General features: G+C 37.0%; 1 protein-coding gene across 1 annotated transcript in view; it reads left to right on the forward strand.

Moving 5' to 3' along the window:
• Nucleotides 1–26: 26 nt before the first annotated feature.
• The window catches only part of UBE3C (ubiquitin protein ligase E3C), a 77669-nt gene continuing 59164 nt past the window's right edge, over nucleotides 27–18531 (forward strand). The window contains exons 1-6 of the mRNA XM_014945014.1: nucleotides 27–222; nucleotides 9173–9226; nucleotides 14122–14196; nucleotides 14875–15021; nucleotides 15778–15893; nucleotides 17808–17965. Coding sequence (XP_014800500.1) covers nucleotides 157–222; nucleotides 9173–9226; nucleotides 14122–14196; nucleotides 14875–15021; nucleotides 15778–15893; nucleotides 17808–17965 — 616 coding nt within the window. The 5' untranslated portion in view covers nucleotides 27–156. The remainder of the gene's footprint in view (nucleotides 223–9172; nucleotides 9227–14121; nucleotides 14197–14874; nucleotides 15022–15777; nucleotides 15894–17807; nucleotides 17966–18531) is intronic.

Here is an 18531-nt window from a genome sequence, read left to right on the forward strand (position 1 = left end):
GCGGGGTTCGCCGGCGGCGGGCGGGAGGCCGCGGGCTGCCAGCCCGGGGAGGGGGGAGCGTGTGCCTCCCCGGGGCCGGCGGCGGCCCCTCCGCTCGCCTCTGCCGGGGTGAGCTCGGGGGGCCGGACCCCGCTCTAGATGGGATAAGCTGTAAACATGTTTAGCTTTGAAGGGGATTTCAAAACAAGGCCCAAGGTGTCTCTCGGAGGAGCGAGTAGGAAGGTAAGCAGCGGCGCCGGTCTCCGCGTTAGTGTATGTGTCGGGTTCCCTTCTCCTGTTATCCTTATTTTCACCGTTGGGCCTTCAGAAATGGGAGCAGCTATGACTAAGGTTTAACAGAGGGGGTGGGGGGGGTGGAAGTCGTCCCCTCCTGATGATGTGTGTCAACGATCTCTGTGTTGTGTGTGTGTTTTTTTTTTTTTTTTTTTAATCAGGCCACACACCCCCTCCCAGGCGGGTACCGTAGTAAGAATTGTGGGAAGCGAGGAAATGTCTCCGTAGCTCGTCGTAGTCCGTCCCCGTCCCGTCCCCCCCCCGCAACCACACGGGCTCCGGTTTGTTGTGGCCGGGAGCACCTCCCGGAGCTGTGGGTCTCCTGGGGGGAACGAGGGAAGGACGCGGAGACCTTCTGTCAGCTCCCTCCCATGGGAAAGCCTCGGGTGGTCCCCCCGGGCGGGGCTGACACGACCGGGGATGGATGCGAATGGCGGGAGGGGGGGGGGCTTCATCCACATGAGGGAGGGCTGCGGGGTGCAGATTTAGCTTTTCTCTGTCAAGTTTGCGTTCTGTCAATTTGTCGTTTGCAGGGTGAGTAGCAGTTAATTGTCTGCTCTGCCAGACTATTGAATCTCCTTGGGTTTATTGACGGAAAAGAAGCGAAGTGGTTTATTTAGGTCTTGCTGATTGGACAGAGTAGTCAAATGTTTAGTCAAGCGCTGAAGGGCATAGAACTGTGGAAGAACAAGAGAAAGGACAAGGTGTTTTTAGAAGTGGCCTGATTTGAAAGGGTCACTTTAATTCACTGCTAAAATACTGATTTTCCCATGTTATCGTTGGACATGATTGTGTGGGAAGCTAATGAGAGTTTTCATTAGTATTTTTGAATCTTAATAGGGGTAAAAATAAGTCAAGCTTTTGTTATTGTGCACTGTAAGCAAGTTCAGTTCTCTGAAACTTTTAAGGTTTGGCAGTACAGTTAGGAAACTTGAGCTGAAATACCACACTATATGATATTAAAATCACAGTGAAGTTTGCATTTTGGTGTATTGTCTTACATAACTTATTACAGAGCATGTGTAACAGAACTGTATTTAAATTGTGCAGCTTTTCATCTCAATAGTCTTCTGTTTATCTTAAGACATTTCTGTTCATTGGCATACATAAAATGGCATTATATGAGTCAAAAGTACCGTAAATATTCCCCAGTTGAAGTAGGAATTGGAAGAACATACCATGGTCCTTAGCTGTACACTTTAGGTACTTTGCAACTTCTGACACTGACTTGCTAATAGTGTTACTTGCAGAACTTGTTTCCTTCTACAGAAGTAAACAACTGTCATAATATCTTCTTTTACACCTACTGATTTCTTCATGAAAATTCAGCAGAATTCTATCTATTTGAATTACATGGGACAAATTTATTAATGTTACACAGGTAGAAATTTCCAAGGGCGAGTATTAAAAGGTGAAGGAAGTGGAAACTGAAACTGACACATAACCTTCAGCCTGTCCAATACAGAGGTTGTATTTCATGATCAGATTGATAAATTGATACTGACTGGTCCACAGATTTCATGATTTTCCATTGGTACACTGAAGAGCTTGTGCTGCATCAGTGCAAATCAGTTAGTCGCTGTTTTGGACATCATGATTATATGGACATTGTAGACTGCCCTTGCAATAGCTGCTTATTTTCAGAAACTATTTACAGTACTAATGAAAGACTTTGTTTAAACAGTACTAAGAATTACTTCTAAAAGTGCACCTGAACTTTTATGTAAACATATTACAGCAGGAATTGGTGTGGCATGTGCTTATATGGGTTCCATGAGCTTTTTGTTATCTCATGTCAGAGGCTCCTTGTGATGGTGTTCCTCATACCTACAGGCTTCAGTTTTACAGAAGGCCGAATTGTAAAATATTTCCTCTCAGCTTTTTGTGCACATGGAAAAAAACACCCCAGTTGTTCTTTTACAAACCCCCTCACCCTCCCTAATGTGTATAATTTTAGCAAAATACGGTGTAGTTCTATCCCTGTATCTCTGTGATGCTCTGTTACCTGGATGTTACTGCTTCTTCTGATTCCTTTGGTGGAATAAAGCACATCTCAGAAATACTGGTAGAATATGTTTGCAGGCTGCTTAATGCTAAGAATAAGTTTCTACCCAGTTAGGGGAAGTTTCCCAAATACCTGTATAGCTATACCTGTATACTTTCTCTTTAGGAGAAAGTTCTTTACTGTGAGGGTGGTGGAGCACTGGAACAGGCTGCCCAGGCAGGTGGTTGAGGCCCCATCCCTGGAGATATTCAAGGTGAGGCTTGATGAGGCCCTGGGCAACCTGGTCTAGTTGGGGGTGTCCCTGCTGACTGCGGGGAGGTCGGACTAGATGACTTTTGGAGGTCCCTTCCGGCCTGGACAATTCTATGATTCTATGATTAGCAAAACCCTCCCCGTATGAAAGCAGGGACTCCAGTCTGAAGAGACAGTCAGTGCTAAGTTGCCAGCAGTCTTCCTGGTCTGGATACAACTACACCAGAATAAACCACCAGCAAACCTATTAGAACTGTTGGACTTCTCCTTCCATACCTATTTTCAAAAATCTGCTGATTAGTTTGGACTATTTGCACTAATTGTATATTTGTTTGAGGGTATAGATACTGTGCTTTATTTACAGTGTGGTAAGTTAATTTTTGTGTGTTTTTTTTTTTTTAATTTTTGCGGGTGCTTATTGTCACCTTTAAAACATGATTCCCTGCTTTATGAGATTCTTCAAAAGTTAATTTCAGATTTACATTTTAATTAAAACTGGCAAAACATTTTTTTTATTTTTATTTTTTTTTTACTTTGTAAGTAAAATAATCTCCAAAAATGAATGCTGTTATTGGAGTCCAGAACAGGAACATCTTGAATTACCCGTGGACTCTCTGCACAGGACAGTAATTGTTGCCTGAAAGGCTGTGGCTGCAGAATTTCTGTGGTCTATCAGGCAGGAAAAAAGAGGTGCATCTGAAGAGTTGGTTTGGGGTGAGGTTCAAATTGAGCTGGTCCAACCTAACTGTGCAGTGGACTGAAACAGATGGTCCTTCACCTGGATGGTTCTCACCTCATCTTCTGTTTCCCATGTAGTGAACATATTTCTGCAGGGTGGAGTGTCACCGTGCCTTCTGGTAGCAACTGTCAGGTTTCACTAATTTTATCGTGAAGTTGGACTCTTGGTGACATAGTGCAGAATCTGTTTAACACCACGTCAGCTTGATTTGGTACAGTCAGGCCCAGTGTTTCTTTATTAATTTTATCAACATTAAAAAAAATGTGAGGTACCAGTCCTTTAGTGCATCCATGCAGGGGGATCCCTGTGCCTCTGCTGAGGTGTACAAGGAGCACTGTAGCTCTACTTTATTTGTTTAAGCTGCAAAATGTGTTAATGACACCTTGTAAGCTTTTAAGAGGAAAAATGGTTAAAAGAATATTATTAAGTCAAATTTACAGTGTCACTTGAGATACCTAAGACATGCCTTTATAAATCCCCAAACTGTTTAAAATAGAGTATTTTAAAATTATGATGCCAGTATGAGATGGTTTTAAAAAAAAAATAATCTTCCTTTTCAGGAATACAGATGAGTTAGCACTGTCATAAAAGTGAAAGTGAAACCAACTTCACTGAGTTTCTTTTTGTTTTTTTGTTTTATTTTTGTGGAAAATTATTAATGAACAAATAATGATGACTCCATCTGTATTTTTAAAAGTCTCTTTAATTTCTTTTAATGTGGACACTTAATAATTACAGATCTTTATTTTACAAGGTTTGTATTTTATTTTAGTAGTTACTGATATACTTTCTAAAATTAATAGCATAACATTAAGCATTAGATTCACATATATTTCCCCCCCCTGCTCTCAGCTGAAGTGCAGAGATAGAACTCCAGAAGCACCTTGTTTGCCCTTTGTTTTCTGTATTCTATGGATGAAGTAACTTCTTGTGGAATAAAAATGAATGATTTAAAAAACAGTAGGCTGTAAGATTGCCAGTGTATGGAGAGATCTGCACAGGTTGGGATTGCTTATGGTGATAGATGTCTGTAAGATTTAACAATGATAGGACTGATTTAGAAAATAGTTCTTTCTCTCTTTCCGGTTGATTGAGGAAAGTTCTTAATAATTTCAGGAAGGAAGAATTACTGTTTTATTATATTTTATTTAAACCTACACCAGGTCACAATGGAAATGAATGATGCTTGGGATTTATAGTACAGGATTCTAGGTTATAATTACAAATTTACAATTTATTTTTGAATGATGGGAAAGAATTGCACAGATTTGTTCCATAAGCCCTTTGTCCTGTAAAGCACATAGAGTAGGTCCTTATGCAAGTACATACCTCATTCTGAGTCAGAAGTGTGTTTTGTCCAGAACATTGAAATGTCAAAGCCTAAGTCTTGAAATACTCTTTGAATTTCAGGTCTGTGGTGTGGGAAATATGATGAGACCATTATGTTGTAAAATAATGACTATCAGTAGGAAACTATATAATTAATGCATACTAGATTCTTGTGGATTTTTTCCCCTCTTTGTGACATCTGAAATTCTCCTTGTTTGAAAGGAAGCTATGAATGATGGAATTGTATTTAGCTGACAGCAGTGATTTTATTTTCAGTTATTTTCAGTTCTGTGCAATTTTCTCAAATTCAAACCCAAATTTTCTGCTTATATAGATAACCCCTTGGCTTGCTTCTGAGAAACTGAAAAGTTACTCAACTACAGTGATGTGTACAGTATACATCTTAAAAATCATAATACAGACAAACTGGAGAGTAAATTTAAGAACAACTTTGTTTTATTTCTTTTGGCCTCTAGAGCCTCCAGTCAAGTTCTGGTTCCACTGTGTAGTTACTGTGTCAAAGGGCCTTCCAGATACTCCCTACATCCTATGGTAAAATTTGAGCTAAAATGCTGAGGTGTTTTCTAGCAAGCACTGTGACATTGATTTCAGTGATGCCAGGCTTTCCCTGGCCAAATGCCTTTTCCTGAGCATATTTTAAGTACTTTAAAATACTTTCTTCTGGAAGATGGTATAATTTTAATCATGATGTAAACAATCAGTCACAAACTGTTCTAAAGCTGAATTTTTCAAGCTGCTGAACATGTCTTACTCAGCCTGGCTGAGCTGTGAGTCCAATGGGATTTAAATTTTCGAGGTTCAGTTCGAGACATTGTGAATATTTTAAAATGCAAATTTCTTTTGATATTCAGCAAAGCCAATTGAAGTGGAGTTTATTTTGTCTAAAATAATGTTGGGAACTAGAAACATTGTTAAGAACCACTTTAGAGGGAGACATCTCCCAGTGTCCACATTTGTTTTCTGCAAAGAGATGCTACAAAGTCTTCCTTGTATTTGTTGGACTTGCCACATATGAGTGTTGAAAGGAATTTTATTCTGTAAATTGCTTATGTCACTTAATCTGCTTTGGGAGTTCTGTGGTTCAAGCTGAATTCTGCTGAGAAGTCATGTTCCTTGTTTTAAGGAAAGAAAAAAGATGCAAGGTCCTGGATTTTGTAGGTTAAAATCATGCAAGGTTTTAAAATTGTGCCCAAAAGTTGAAAGAGCAATTAATTATTTGTTTTTCCATAAAATGCCCGAGAAGTCATGCCTTCTACTTTGCATGATCTGTTGTAATGTTAAATAGGATAGCATTCTCAGCTACAGAAAGAAAATAAACCCCTGTGGCTTACAAATAAATCTTAAGCTTTTATTAATAATGTATAATTTTTTGCATCATTGTATTTTTGCTGTTTTTTAAAAAATGTGCTCTCTGTTTAGACAATACCTGAAAATAATGACTCAGTTTCCCATTTGTATGTAGCATATTTAGGTTTTAAATTTACCTGTATGGAGGTAAGATGGCTTGTTTAACATGACTGTCCAGGAGTGTTCAATTTCAGATTTTAAAGAGTCAGCAAATACTAAGAGTATTTGAAAAAAATTAATTATGTGTACTTTTTTTTTCCTGAACCTGAATTTTGAGCTGAGGGCTGAAAGTTTATTAATGCTTTTAATGCAAGGTGTCAAATGTAGGACAAAAAGAATTGTATGTGTTTATGTTATTCAGTCTTTGTCTAGGATATGTAAAGGGTAAGAGTTGAGTAAACGTACTTCTGCAGCAAAATAGTGTATTCCAGCAAAATGAGGACAAAAAAGCAGTTTTAATTAATTTTTTTTTTTCATTTTGTATTTGATTGGAGTTTTTGAAGCAATGACATTGACATTGTTACGCTGTTAGATGCGGCTGTTCTTGTCAGCTGGGCTGTTACAACAGTGGTGCAACTTTGAACTTTGCTGTGATGAATAATACAGTACATAGCAGTTTTATCCTGATGTATAAATTCATATTTTAAATATTGTTTGTATTACTTAACATTTCTTTGATGGTAGTCACAAGCTTTCCTTCCTGTATACTGTTTTCCATCTGCTTCCTTGTGTTCACCTCTTTTCACCTTCTGTCTTACTCTTTGAGTCATCATCCATGTCACATTGCGTTTTGCTGTCACATATTCTTTCTTTGCTTTCTTGTTTCTTTGTGTCATGTCTTACATATTTGAAGAAAGTGTCTCAAATTGGGCTCTTCATGGTCCAGAGCATGAGGTTGGTTGTCTTTACCAAGTTCTCCTGTTGGATGAAGGAGCAGACAGGAAGGGGGCTGTTAGGAATACACTAAATATGGCATGAAACACACAGTATATTCCCTACTCTGCACTTTGGAGGTCAAGCTGCTGCAGTTTGGTTATTTTTTCTTTTTGAAGTGGTTTGGTTTAAAGAGTGCTTGCTTCATAGAGACCAGATTCCTGATCAATGCAAAGCTGGTGATACACTGAGGATATTCTGCCCTCTTATATCTCACCCTCTCTCCAAATACTTGAAATTATTTGGCTCTGATAAGCCCTCTGGCCACTTATTTTCCTTTATTAACTAATCCATTACATTTACTGTGTTTGTATCTTTTCATACCATTGTCTTCTCTGCTCACATGTAGCAATTTGTCTGTCTTTGGCTTTTTCTTTCAATCCATTCTGAAGCGTAAGGACAAATTTAGCAACTTCTGCTTCTAAGCAGAAGTTCTCTCTATACGGCTCTGCCTCTGGAATGGAGCTCTCCAAGCAGATGCTAGAAGTGAACACAGTGACATCTCTTCATAGGAAGGAACATTTTAATAACTTCTGTAACGCATCAGGTATCAGCTGTTGGAAAATAAGTAATCTGTTAAAAAAAGTCGGGAAACTTTTAGCCATCTGTTGGTTATTTCTTAATTTAGTTCATTATTTTGCCTTTTTTGTATGCGTGAGGTCAGAATCTCTTGCCTCATATTACCAAGCAGATCTGGAGCCTTTCCTATCGCTTGAGTGGAGATACATCATCTTATATATAGATTTTGTTATGATTTGTTTATACTGTATTTAACACATGGAAAAAACCCTGTCTTTAGAGGACAATAGTGGTAGTTAGTGGTGTCTTTGGACATAAATACTGTCTTTAGAGGAAAAGATGGTTAACCTTCTTGTGGGATTTTTTTTATGCTTGCTCCAGTAAATGACCTGAAATGCAAACCCAAGTTTAAATTCATTTTTTGCATCTGTGTTTTTCTTCTTTCTTTCTCTCCTGGTGGTCTGTGTTAAAGTATTTTCTATCCTAATGGAACGAGGAGAATCAGCTATGACCTGAGTTACTCTGTGTCGTCAGAAAAGAAACGCGGAAGAGTTTTGCCCTCGGTTTTTTTATCTCCAGATGGAGATTGAAAATGTTGCAGCACAGTTATTTATTTTAGATGTGGTAAAATGTTTATAAACACTCGTTTGCCAACTTCAAATTTATTTTTGTGTACTTTGCTATAATACATTTTCAGCTTGACTGTATTTTATTTCTTTATTTCTCTAGACTAATAAGGGCATAGGGTGAAAAAGGAAGTTGTTGTATGTGTAGTAGAAGCAAAAAAAAGAAAATAGTTTCCTTAAATCTATTGTCTGTTTTAGACTGGATTTGGGAAGGTGCTAGGGTACCTTCAGCTCTCATTGGCTGCAGTGGGGGCTGAATGCTCTGCATCAAAAAGGAATTATTTTGTATATTTCCGTGGAAACTGCACAGAACCATCCAGTAAGAGATCCTTGCAAATAAAGCTTTGTTTATATTTTGTAATCTTTGTGTACTTATTTAAGATTGAGGTTTCAAAAGCTAATGCACAGGTTTTCTGTTGTAATGGTGTTGTTCTTTAGAGGCCTCATAAATACTTTAGTGTTCTTTATCTCTATTGGAGAGGTCACTGTTCTGAAGGTTCAATTTGTAGCCTTAATTTGGGTGAAGAGTTCAAATTTATAAAAGAAAAAATTCCTACCACTTGTGTTATATAGGTCTGTTTTGACATCTTTTCCGGACAAGTTTTGAGGAAAAGAATAAGTAAATATAAGAGCTTAATGCCTTTTGTAAGTTAGACAAAGGCATGGATATTTGGAACAGTATGTGATTACTTTGAACATGCTGTCTGCACCTGGGCCAATGGCTTACGTACGCTCCAAGCAGGAAAAAGCTCAATAAACATTTGGTGCTACCTGGTAGGACTGGGATCCTATTATGTTTGAGCTCCCCCATTTGTAAATCCATGATGTTTGCCTAGGTTTATTTGCATGATGAGGACACAAAGCTGGACGGGGATCAGTATAGTTTGCTGCTGTTTGCCTGTCCCTTCTCTTTCTACATAGCTTCCCTCTGCCACTGTGCTTTTGAGAGGGCTGCATTACATGTATTTGTAAGAGTGGAAAATGATTAACACGTACTTTTCTCCAGTGTTTTACGTATTCCATATCATGAACAATCCCCAAAATGAAGTCTAGATTAAATATCATTAACATATTTGAATCATGTGTTTGAATGAAAATGCAATTGTATATTTTTTTTGTGCTTCATAGGAAGAAAAAGCTTCTCTCCTGCATCGTACTCAGGAAGAAAGGAGAAAACGAGAGGTAAAGTAGATTGTAAACGTTTGCGTGGACACTGGGTATATCTTTGATGTAGTAACATTTACAGTCCAAAGTATTTTATGCTGCTGCAGTTGTGCTTAGTTCAGGAATGTTTTGTTTCAGTTTGCAAGTTCTACATAGTCTTCTGGTATACTAGAATTGACAAACCTTTTGCCTGCTTTTAAGGTGCTTCCCAGAAGTGATTTTCATCTTGAAAGAAGGTAGTTAAGCATGCACTAGGTGCAAACGGAATTTTTCCTTTTGGTTCTCATTTGATCTAGTCTTTATTGAGAAAAGGCAACTTTTTGGATAGTAAATGGCACTTACTTTGCGTTTTCCATGATCTGTTACTATGGGTTGGTCTCGGCAAACTGTTTCCTGCTCCTGGTTCTGCTGTGGTTTCTTGAGTCACCTTCAGCAATTCATTTTGCCAGCTTGTGCCTCGTTCTGTGGAGGTAGAATCAAAACAATCATACTTGAGTGAGTCCTCAAGTGTTTTGAAATCACCTGTAATTGAGGAGCAATGAGAAGCAGTTGTGAGGCTTTAGAATAGTCTTAAAACTGGTTTGAGATTGAAGTTTACTGCCATGGATAATTCAGTCTGGAGTAATGCAAAGGAGGAATAGGCATGGAAAGGAAAATTACAGGTTTTAAAACATGAATATATGTGGCAATATGAAATCAAAATTTAGTAACATTATAGTAAAATTATTTTAAAATAAATTATTTTAAAAGTGTAATTGTAGTTTTCATGCTAATCAAGAAAATAGAGCTGTTTGGCCCTTAAAGATGTGTTTGACTCTTGCTAGGTTAGATACAGATTCTGCAGTGGCTATTTTGTTTCTGAGGACAGTAATTGTTTTTGGGTTTTTTTTAAATTTTCTTTCTGACCTGTATGTATAATTATGGACCAAGTTCAATGAATTTCACTGAATTTCACTGAATTTCTAGAGTTGGAAGGGACCATAGAGATCATCTAGTCCAACTCCCCTGCTGAAGCAGGATTGCCCAGAGCTAGAGCATGTTACTCAGGACTGCATCCAGGCGGGTTTTGAAAATCTCCAAGGAAGGGGACTCCACAACCTCCCTGGGCAGCCTGTTCCAGGGCTCTGTCACCCTCACCGTGAAGAAGTTTCTCCTCATATTTGAGTGGAACCTCTTATGTTCCAACTTGTGCCCGTTGCCCCTCGTCCTCTCACTGGGAACCACTGAAAAGGGCTGAATGCTCTGCATCAAAAAGGAATTATTTTGTATATTTCCGTGGAAACTGCACAGAACCATCCAGTAAGAGATCCTTGCAAATAAAGCTTTGTTTATATTTTGTAATCTTTGTGTACTTATTTAAGATTGAGGTTTCAAAAGCTAATGCACAGGTTTTCTGTTGTAACGGTGTTGTTCTTTAGAGGCCTCATAAATACTTTAGTGTTCTTTATCTCTATTGGAGAGGTCACTGTTCTGAAGGTTCAATTTGTAGCCTTAATTTGGGTGAAGAGTTCAAATTTATAAAAGAAAAAATTCCTACCACTTGTGTTATATAGGTCTGTTTTGACATCTTTTCCGGACAAGTTTTGAGGAAAAGAATAAGTAAATATAAGAGCTTAATGCCTTTTGTAAGTTAGACAAAGGCATGGATATTTGGAACAGTATGTGATTACTTTGAACATGCCACAACTTGCTGTACGCACCTGGGCCAATGGCTTACGTACGCTCCAAGCAGGAAAAAGCTCAATAAACATTTGGTGCTACCTGGTAGGACTGGGATCCTATTATGTTTGAGCTCCCCCATTTGTAAATCCATGATGTTTGCCTAGGTTTATTTGCATGATGAGGACACAAAGCTGGACGGGGATCAGTATAGTTTGCTGCTGTTTGCCTGTCCCTTCTCTTTCTACATAGCTTCCCTCTGCCACTGTGCTTTTGAGAGGGCTGCATTACATGTATTTGTAAGAGTGGAAAATGATTAACACGTACTTTTCTCCAGTGTTTTACGTATTCCATATCATGAACAATCCCCAAAATGAAGTCTAGATTAAATATCATTAACATATTTGAATCATGTGTTTGAATGAAAATGCAATTGTATATTTTTTTTGTGCTTCATAGGAAGAAAAAGCTTCTCTCCTGCATCGTACTCAGGAAGAAAGGAGAAAACGAGAGGTAAAGTAGATTGTAAACGTTTGCGTGGACACTGGGTATATCTTTGATGTAGTAACATTTACAGTCCAAAGTATTTTATGCTGCTGCAGTTGTGCTTAGTTCAGGAATGTTTTGTTTCAGTTTGCAAGTTCTACATAGTCTTCTGGTATACTAGAATTGACAAACCTTTTGCCTGCTTTTAAGGTGCTTCCCAGAAGTGATTTTCATCTTGAAAGAAGGTAGTTAAGCATGCACTAGGTGCAAACGGAATTTTTCCTTTTGGTTCTCATTTGATCTAGTCTTTATTGAGAAAAGGCAACTTTTTGGATAGTAAATGGCACTTACTTTGCGCTTTCCATGATCTGTTACTATGGGTTGGTCTCGGCAAACTGTTTCCTGCTCCTGGTTCTGCTGTGGTTTCTTGAGTCACCTTCAGCAATTCATTTTGCCAGCTTGTGCCTCGTTCTGTGGAGGTAGAATCAAAACAATCATACTTGAGTGAGTCCTCAAGTGTTTTGAAATCACCTGTAATTGAGGAGCAATGAGAAGCAGTTGTGAGGCTTTAGAATAGTCTTAAAACTGGTTTGAGATTGAAGTTTACTGCCATGGATAATTCAGTCTGGAGTAATGCAAAGGAGGAATAGGCATGGAAAGGAAAATTACAGGTTTTAAAACATGAATATATGTGGCAATATGAAATCAAAATTTAGTAACATTATAGTAAAATTATTTTAAAATAAATTATTTTAAAAGTGTAATTGTAGTTTTCATGCTAATCAAGAAAATAGAGCTGTTTGGCCCTTAAAGATGTGTTTGACTCTTGCTAGGTTAGATACAGATTCTGCAGTGGCTATTTTGTTTCTGAGGACAGTAATTGTTTTTGGTTTTTTTTTAAATTTTCTTTCTGACCTGTATGTATAATTATGGACCAAGTTCAAGTATGAAGTTACTAGGATTTCACCAGTTAGTTCAGAATGCTGTTGTATGAATTAATTTTATGATCAGAGTGTCTTTATCAACGTATGCAAAAAGAGTTTTTTGCGCATTGTAAACTTTTGGCCATATACTGAAATAACACATTCAGTTTCTTAATTCTGTCTGCTGCAGAGCTGGTGCAGAGTCATATACTCGTATCTGTCTATGTACACACATACACACAACGAGTTCTCTGTGACGTATATCGGATTCTCACAAAATGAATGACTCCTCTGAGAATGAAACCAGTTATGGCTTTAAAAAAAAATGCCTGTAGCAGAATCTTAGCAGTGACCTCAGACTTAAAACCTTTGCAATTACGGGTCGCTAATTGACAATTATGTATTCCAGGATAAAACCTGTATCTAAAGAAAAGGAGAACGTATCTACTTTTTAGTTGAGCATTACATTATGATTATGAAGAGACAGTGCCTCTCTGTAATTGAAACTCTCTCCTGCTTGCCCCCAGTACTTAGCACTTTTTCTGTTAGATACTTTGGAGAGAAAAATACCCTTTGACCTAACAAAATTTTTATTTTGGTCTGTGCTCTAGGGGTAATTAGATTCTTTCAAGTATATGCTTATTCTGAGAAATTGCTTTAGGAGATGGGGTTTCCAAGGTAGGCATTGAATAGCAAATTCATCTGACGTTTCTCTGGTCAGTTCAGGTTAAGTTCAAGTTTTTGCAAGTTGAAAGTTTATGTGAACTTTCCCAAATGTATTTTAATGAAATTTATAAAAGCATCTTGGTGGTTTGTTTTGCCGGGTTGCCCTCAGAATTATGGGCTCATTATAGTGCAAGGATTGATGAGGTTAAAATTTATCTTCTCAAAGCAGGTGTCTCTGATTTTTACTCTGGGTCTTCCTACTTGCCCTTCCCAAACCATTGCTTTGTAGCTCTAGGTTCATGAGAAACTACTGTATTTACTTCCCTCCTTCATTCCCTAAGAAACTATATGAACATTATTAGAAAACTAATTACAGTAGCCACTTCCCTTAGATATTTTTTGTGATGGGATATGCTGGGGGTGTTGTCATGGGATGCACTGAGTGCTCTCTATAGTACCTGAAGCAAGCTGGCTTTCAGCTCCCCAGAAAGTGAGCCATTGTATAAAGGGATGCCTTTAAATACCCTTTCTAGCTACTGAGGAAGACATCACAAAATGACTCACTTCATATGTCTGGTTTGAAGGAGAGAGCACGGATTTTTGTTAATTTCCATGTTGTGCTCCTGGGCTTAAAGAATTAAGCTTAATTTTCTTTTTGACAGCAGTATTTTCTCCAAATAACTGGGGTTTTTTTGTTTGTTTGTGTGGTTGGTTCCTTTTTTTGTGGTTTGTGGTTTTTTCCCCCCGTCTAAATGACATCAATCTCATAATACTGATCTGTTATTTTAATGGAAACAAATAAGCAGGTCTTCAGCGTTAGGTGATCTATGCAGAAAGAGGACAAGTGTAATTGAATTTGATGAATTTGTCAATGTTTTAGTATTAAGTCTTTGTGTAATAAAACACAAATGTGTTTATTTTGTTTTCTATAGCATTACATGCTTATGAGTATTAAACATTCTTTTGCAATATCTTAATAGTAAGTTTACACTTAAAAACATAAGAAGCTTTCTCCCTGATCTATGTGTATTGGATGGAAACTTTCAAGCAGTTAATTTTACTAATGATTAGTGCTTAATTTACATTTTAAAAAATTCCTTTTGAATACAAATAATATATGACTGTATGAATTAGACAGTGCCACAACATTGATTTTGATTTTTTTGCTTTCTTTTACAGGAAGAAAGGCGGAGGCTGAAAAATGCAATAATAATCCAGTCATTTGTAAGAGGGTACAGAGATAGAAAACATCAAGTAAGTATTTATTATTTATTTAGAAAGGCGTGAAACAGTTTTGCTGAAAATGAAACTTTCTAGTAATAAGTAATTTCATTGGAAAATCTTCATCTTTTTAAGTCTTGTGTGAGCTCACAAAGTGCAAGTTCTTTTTCCCTCTTGACATTTTCGTTTGAACCTCAATATTTTACTGCATGGATGTTTATTCTGCAAAGCATATATGTGACAGTGGACTTCAGTAGGATTATGCAATGTTTATTTGAGCTGACAAAGCATGTGGAAACACTTAGGTATTAGCAGTTTTCACATGTCAGTGGAGCTTTTATTTTGTTCCGAAGGTAGTAGTTCAAGTCAAAAAGTTCTTCTTTCCAAGCTGCTGTTGGGTAGATTATTCTAAGAAAGGGTTGTTATCTGTTTAAATTTACTAATACTTACTGAGTAGAATAGATTAAATGTTTCATGTGATAGTCTTTTCTTGACAAACAACAAATTTGTTGCCATATGTACTTGTTGTACATAGTAACATAGTAACTAGGTTATTATGTGTATGTTTAGATCTCTTAACAAGTATGTGTTGTAGCCATTTTACTACTTTGCTTCCACTTTGGATGGGAAACTGAAACGAGGTTTTGAAAAATTTGCATCTCTGTTTGAAATCATAACCATTGATATATTGATGCATGTCTTATTTTTAAGTACTCTATCCAAAGAAGTGAATTTGATCGTTGTGCTAATTTGGCCCAATCTGGAGGAACCTTTTCCACCGCTAATGGAGCGAATTTGACTCTCTTAGTTCGTCAGTTGCTCTTTTTCTATAGACAGAATGAAGATTCTAAGCGTTTGGTGAGTACTATTACATACTTTGATCCATAGTACTTTTATTTCATGCACCTTTAAAGTATTCTTTCACTTGATAGATTTTGAAGGGATGCAAAAAAAGGCTTTGACCAGTTCAGTAAATTCATTTAAGAATTTTGGCTTTTGTTGGCCTGCACTCTTTTGTTTTTTGTTCAGACAGAACAACTAAAAATCAGATTTTATATGTGCGCTCACACACGCACCCAAAATCTTTGATATGAAGCCTTGAAAAATCCTCTGTGTGTTATTCACAGTAATTTATTAAAAATAATATCCTTCTATTATAATTTAATTTTTAAACAATATTTTCCACTTAGCCCTCTGGTCATTCCTAAGGTGTGTGGTTTCTTTTTTTTTTCACTGGTCAATAATTCTGGCATATCAATTGCAAAGTCACTGCAAACTTCCCAAATGTACAAGTAAGTATAATTCATAGTGGGTATTGACAATGGACATTAAAGAATTATGGCTATTTAAAAACAAAAAATTGACAGATAAATTTTTTGCAAGAGTAAAGATATTTGTACGTGTAATTCAATCTTAACTTTGGAAGTTTAGTACTAGCAGTCATGTAGATTGTTGTGTAACAATTTTTTCTCAGATGAACATGATTGTCTCGCTTTGTGTTTTCTTAGTCCTCCAAAGGTATTCAAACCAGGGATGAAATATTAATATCTGTGTTACAATAAATAATATAACTTGTTGTTATAAACAGTAAACTTGTGCATATCTTTTACCCAGGTATGGATGTGTCAGAATTTAATTAAACAAAGTTCTCAGTTTGTTAAGCAATTGGATGGTCCAGACAGACTTACTTGCTTATTCCAAATAAAAAGACTGTTGGGGCTGTGTTGCAGGTAAATTCTTTTTTCTATAAGCTACTGTCTAAAAAGCGTTAAGAAATTATGTTGGGCACTTCTTTTGTTTCTTTTTTTTTCAGCAGGTAAATGATTAAATACACATTTATCTGATGGAGAGGACTGTTTGGTAAATATATATCTAGGCCATGGTATAGGATGCTTGTTCCTATGTAAGAACAGTGGAATTGACTTTCAAGTTCAGTGTGTGCTTAAGGGATGCCCTGCCTAAGGAGAAGCTGAAGTATGTTCTTAACTGCTTGCATATAGCGACATCATTAGCAATTTTTGTGAAAACCAGAAGGTTTTCTTGGGAACTGATAGTGATTAGAAGGTATTACCAGAGTTAATGTTCCAACGATGAGCTTTGGATATATTTTATTTTAGAACTAGTGTTATTTAAGATGCCTTTCCTCACACTTCGTTTTGAATGTAAGATTGTTAAGCAGTTCCGTTACTGGCGTCAGCAGTACAGTTATTATTTGTAGTGGATGGATCCTGGGAGGATCACAGGAGGGTAGATCTATCAAGGTGGCTTGAATAGCTGGCAGCTAAAGCTTAGTATTAGAAAACAATATATTTGCTCTTACTAATAATCGGAACTAGTTATACCTTTAAATTTTTTTTTTTTTTTTTTTTTTTCTTTTAATGTTGAGACTTTTTCAGAAAATGATTTCATTCAAGTCACTGGACCTTGAGCTCTTAGAGTTGTGGTCGACTGTACATATAATAAACAGTGACAGCAGATACTAAAGAAGACTTGAGTGGTGGGCTTCAAAGTCCGCATGCAGTGGAACACAGCTGTGATCTCACTGGATTGAATTACACATTTTTGCTACAGTTGAAATTGCGGTTTTATAAATGCAGCTCTGTTAGTATTTCTGCTCTCCCTGGGTGATGTGGAAAAGCAAAATGAGTGAAGGAATTGTTCCTGCCTATACATATAGGGGGAACCAAGGAAGAAGCTCTTCCTAACTTCCCCTTGCCAGCATGATGATGGGTGTCTATACTTGCTTTCTGAGCTATTTTAATTTTTTGCAAAAGCCCAGAAGGTGAGCAGTGGGACAGGTGGCCAAAAAAGTGTTTCCCTGGGATAAGTTCATCTTCATGAGAAGCTGTAGCTTTTGATGCTGTGGAAAAAAAGGTGACTCTGTAATATCATAGCAAAAAAATAGTAGTTTGATTGCGGCTACATCTACAAAAAAGGTCAGAGTATCTTTTTTTTTGTTTAGTGAAATGTCTTAGATATGGTGTCAAAATACATTTTTACTGATAGGTCCCATCTTCCTGATTGTCTGTGAAAGAAAGCACATTGTTAGAGTAACTATACTTATATACATCTCATTCTAACATTCATTTAATGCTAAACAGGCACTTAATCTTCACCATATCTGTGGTTACTGGTGGTTGTTTCATAAGCAATTTGCTAAAAGGATGGGATGGTTTGTATTTTTAATATTTCAGTCTGTAATGAAGGACATATTGCTTTAGTTATACACAAGACGTCCCCTAGAGTTTGTTCCAGCCCATATTGCTCTGGGGCTTTCATGACTTCATTTTTAATATGGGTAGTAATACATGTTGGAAAAACATGTATTATTCTTTGCTTCTCTTCCAGCTCATGCAGTAGACCTTCAAACTGTCAAGTCATTGAAAGCAATAATTTAGCAGGATTTAAAGAGAGTGTGCAATATTCATAGAAACCTTAAAATTGGGAATTATTATTATAAAGGTGCCAATAAAAAGATGTGGCTATACTACTGAGGACATTGGAAACTAAGTAGAAATAAGTTATTTTGAGCTGAATGTGAAAAGGGTTTTTTGGTAGTTTTATTTTAAAATCAGTGTGTGTATGCCTGTGGTGAAATAAGAGAAATATCTTGTTAAATAATTTTGCTGTCATTTCATTTATAGGCTATTGCAAAATTGCAATGACGACAGTCTGAATGTTGCACTTCCTATGAGAATGCTTGAGGTATTTTCATCTGAGAATACGTATTTGCCTGTTTTACAAGATGTCAGCTATGTGACATCATTAATTGAACAAATTTTGCACTACATGATTCAAAAAGGTGAGTAGCTAGGAAGTGTAAGTTCTGGGAAATACTGAAAAATTAAACAGAATGTGTAATACCTGAAGACCATGTTGTTTAGTCGTGTTTTGCCTTTACCACAGACGCAATGTGATAAAGTGCTGCATACAGTGACCTACATATTAGATGGATATTTTGTTTGTAATGAGATCATTACTTGAGAAATTACTGTTTGATTTATTTGGAAATTCTGTTTATAAATTGAATATTCTACCAAGTCTACAGACTTCTACGATGGATTTTGAGAGTAGGTGGATATTACCTAACAGAAGTTTTATTCCAGGAGCTGTTTATGTGCACACTCACACACACTGTGCTAGGCCTCAGCTTTAGTTGTGTAAAAGTTGGGCTTTGTTTTGCAGTACTGTTCTCTGTAACTGCTAGTGTTCGTTAGTATCATAAATTGTCATTGCCTTTTCATCCTGCTAACACTAGAGATACCTTAGCAAAGAGATGGTGAACTAGCTTTTATTTCCTTTGTGCCATCATTAGCAAAACTGTTTGTAACTGCAATCAGTTACACCTGTGCAAACATACTGAAAGTT

This window comes from Calidris pugnax, unplaced genomic scaffold, assembly GCF_001431845.1.
Source record: "Calidris pugnax isolate Ruff unplaced genomic scaffold, ASM143184v1 scaffold54, whole genome shotgun sequence".
In the NCBI taxonomy this organism is placed as follows: domain Eukaryota; kingdom Metazoa; phylum Chordata; class Aves; order Charadriiformes; family Scolopacidae; genus Calidris; species Calidris pugnax.